This window comes from Octopus bimaculoides, chromosome 5, assembly GCF_001194135.2.
Source record: "Octopus bimaculoides isolate UCB-OBI-ISO-001 chromosome 5, ASM119413v2, whole genome shotgun sequence".
NCBI classification, from domain to species: Eukaryota; Metazoa; Mollusca; class Cephalopoda; order Octopoda; family Octopodidae; genus Octopus; species Octopus bimaculoides.
The window spans coordinates 112,324,583-112,327,593 of record NC_068985.1 but is presented as its reverse complement, the minus strand read 5'-3'; the positions used below and the strand labels follow the sequence as shown (position 1 = coordinate 112,327,593).

The following is a 3,011-nucleotide window of genomic DNA, read 5'->3' as shown; positions in this document are numbered from 1 at the left end:
ATTCACTCTCTCTCTCTCTCTCTCTCTCACCTTTCTCTTCTCTCATCTTCTTTCTTCACCTCAAACATGACTTCACCGTTTGCTCCCTGCATTTAATGTGTGTGTATATATATATATATATATATATACACTCTCTGAGACCCTACACTCTCTGAGTGGTTGGCGTTAGGAAGGGCATCCAGCTGTAGAAACTCTGCCAAATCAGACTGGAGCCTGGTGTTGCCATCCGGTTTCACCAGTCCTCAGTCAAATCGTCCAACCCATGCTAGCATGGAAAGCGGACGTTAAACGATGATGATGATGATGATGATATATATATATATATATATGTGTGTGTTTGTGTGTGTATGCATATGCTGATAGAAATACGTATCTGTTAATAATTCATCTTTAAAACTACATAAGCTTGTGTATCCGTCAGTGGGTGTGTCCAGATATATACTCATATAATATAAATGACTATATATGCTGATATATTATTTCAATACAAATGTACAAATATGGAAATACAGCATGTAAACCCCTGTCAATAATCATTATAAGGAGCGAACTAATATCTATGAATGTATGTATATATATATATCAAGGCAATGTTCCAGCATGGCCACAGTCAAATAACTGAAACAAGTGTGTGTATGTATGTTGTTGTTAGAATTTCAAAATGTGTACATAACAAGCATTTTAGTTATACAGCTTTTTCTATTTCTGTCTCTAATAATAAAGCTTTCTTTGTTCATTATATAGCATCCTTCTCTCTTTTTTATACATCATTCTCTGTTGATAATGGAGGTTTCTCCTGTCCATTATATTGCCTCCTCTATGTATTATACACCAGTGTTTTTTTTATACAACTTGATTTGATGCATTATACACCCATCTCTTGTCCCTTATGCAGCTTTCGCTGTACATATTAATCAACCTTTTTCTATGCCTTCTCCTACCCATTATACAGCCCCTTTTCCCTATCATACAGCCACTTTTCGCCATTATACAACCTCTTCTCCCCATTATACAACCTCTTCTCTCCATTATACAGCTTCTCCCCTCCATTGTACAGGCTCTCCTATCCATTATATGGTATTTTCTGTCTATTATACTACTTCTCCTATCCAGCATACAGCCTCCCCTATCCAGCATACAGCCTCCCCTATCCAGCATACAGCCTCCCCTATCCATCATACAGCCACCCCTATCCATCATACAACCTCCCTTATACATCATACAACCTCTCCTACCCGTCATACAGCCTCCCCTGTCCATCATACAGCCTCCCCTGTCCGTCATACAGCCTCCCCTGTCCATCATACAGCCTCCCCTGTCCATCATACAGCCTCCCCTATCCATCATACAGCCTCCCCTATCCATCATACAACCTCCCCTATCCATCATGCACCCTCTCCTATCCATCATGCACCCTCTCCTATCCATCATGCAGCCTCCTCTACCCATCATACAGCTTCTCCTATCCATCATACAACCTCCCCTATCCATCATACAGCCTCCCCTATCCACCATACAGCCTCTCCTATCCATCGTACAGCTTCTCCTATCCATCGTACAGCCTCCCCTATCCATTGTACAGCCTCCCCTATCCATCATACATCCTCTCTTATCCATCATACAGTCTCAACTATCTCGTATACAACTCCTGTTCATTATGCAGAATTCTCAGAAAACCTGTCCAGCCATTTTGCTGTTCATATTTTAAAAAGGCCAATGGAAATATTACCTTGCTTCAAAATAGGTGAGGGTTAGTGACAGGAAAAGCATCTGGCTGTAAAAAATCTGTCTCAGCGAATTGTATCTAACCTACAAAATCATGGAAAAGTGGACATTAAATGATGATATATATTTATATGTAGAAAACATGTGGCTTAGTAATTTGGGTGTTACACTCATGATCGCAAGATTGCGGTTTCCATTCTCAGACCAACGATGTGTTATGTTCTTCAGGTCATGTTGTGAAACTGGACAATAAACTACATCTATTTGCTCCCTACTGTGTTAATACCAATTCTGCCAATCTTTCTGTCCAACTTTCATCTCCAAGAGTTATACCCTCAAATCTTACTGACCCCCCCAAAAAAATCTTAAGCTGTCCAATAACTCATGGATTCTTTATTTTTGTTGTTTTACAGAAGCAAGTTTTGCTGTGAAGGCTCGTGCCATTAAAGAACACTCAAACCAGTATGACATCCACGGACTTGCTTTCAAGGAAGGGGAATATATTAAGGTAAGCTCACATCTTTTGGGGGTTTCCTAATGTTGTTCTGTAGCCCCAGGTCTATCATGATCTGTGATCCAGTGCAATCAAATGTGTTCCAACTGTGACCTACATATATTTTATTCAAACATAGGCTATTATCTCGTATCCCATTATCCAATCTGTCATTTCCTTAAGACAGTATGTGTGTGTGTGTTGCAGGTGATGCAGTAATTAGGTGCAGGTGTGGCTGTGTGGTTAAGAGATTTGCTTGCTAACCATATGATCTAGGGTTCAGTCCTTACTGCATGGCATCTTGAGCCAGTGTTTTCTTTAGCCCTGCACAGCCCAAAGCTTTGTGAGTGGATTTGGTAGATGGAAGCTCAATAAGCATGTGTTTGTGTATGTGTGTGTGTCTTTTTGTTTGTCCCTCATCACTACTTGATGATCAGTGTTGGTTTGTTTATATCCCCATGACTGCGGTTTGACCAAAGAGAGTGATAGAATAAGTACCAGGCTTTAAAAAAAAAACATAAGTACTAGAGGCAATTTGTTTAACTAAAAAAAATATTCAAGGCATGGCCCTGCATGGCCAGAGTCCAGTGACTGTTATATATATATATATATATATATATATACACACACACACATCAGGAGTGTGCAGGAGTGGCTGTGTGGTAAGAAGCTTGCTTCCCAACCACATGGCTCTAGTTTCAGTCCCACTGTGTTGCACCTTGGGCAAGTGTCTTCTACTATGGCCTTGGGGTGTGGATTTGGTAGATGGAAAATGAAAGAAGCCCATCGTATA

The 3,011-nt window shown here is 40.3% G+C and overlaps 1 protein-coding gene across 1 annotated transcript in view; it reads left to right on the top strand.

Moving 5' to 3' along the window:
• Positions 1-3,011, top strand: part of LOC106876855 (caskin-2) — a gene marked incomplete at its 3' end in the record, with an annotated part of 405,195 nt that overhangs the window by 243,215 nt on the left and 158,969 nt on the right. The window contains exon 10 of the mRNA XM_052968105.1: positions 2,139-2,233. Within this exon, the coding sequence (XP_052824065.1) occupies positions 2,139-2,233 (95 nt within the window). The remainder of the gene's footprint in view (positions 1-2,138; positions 2,234-3,011) is intronic.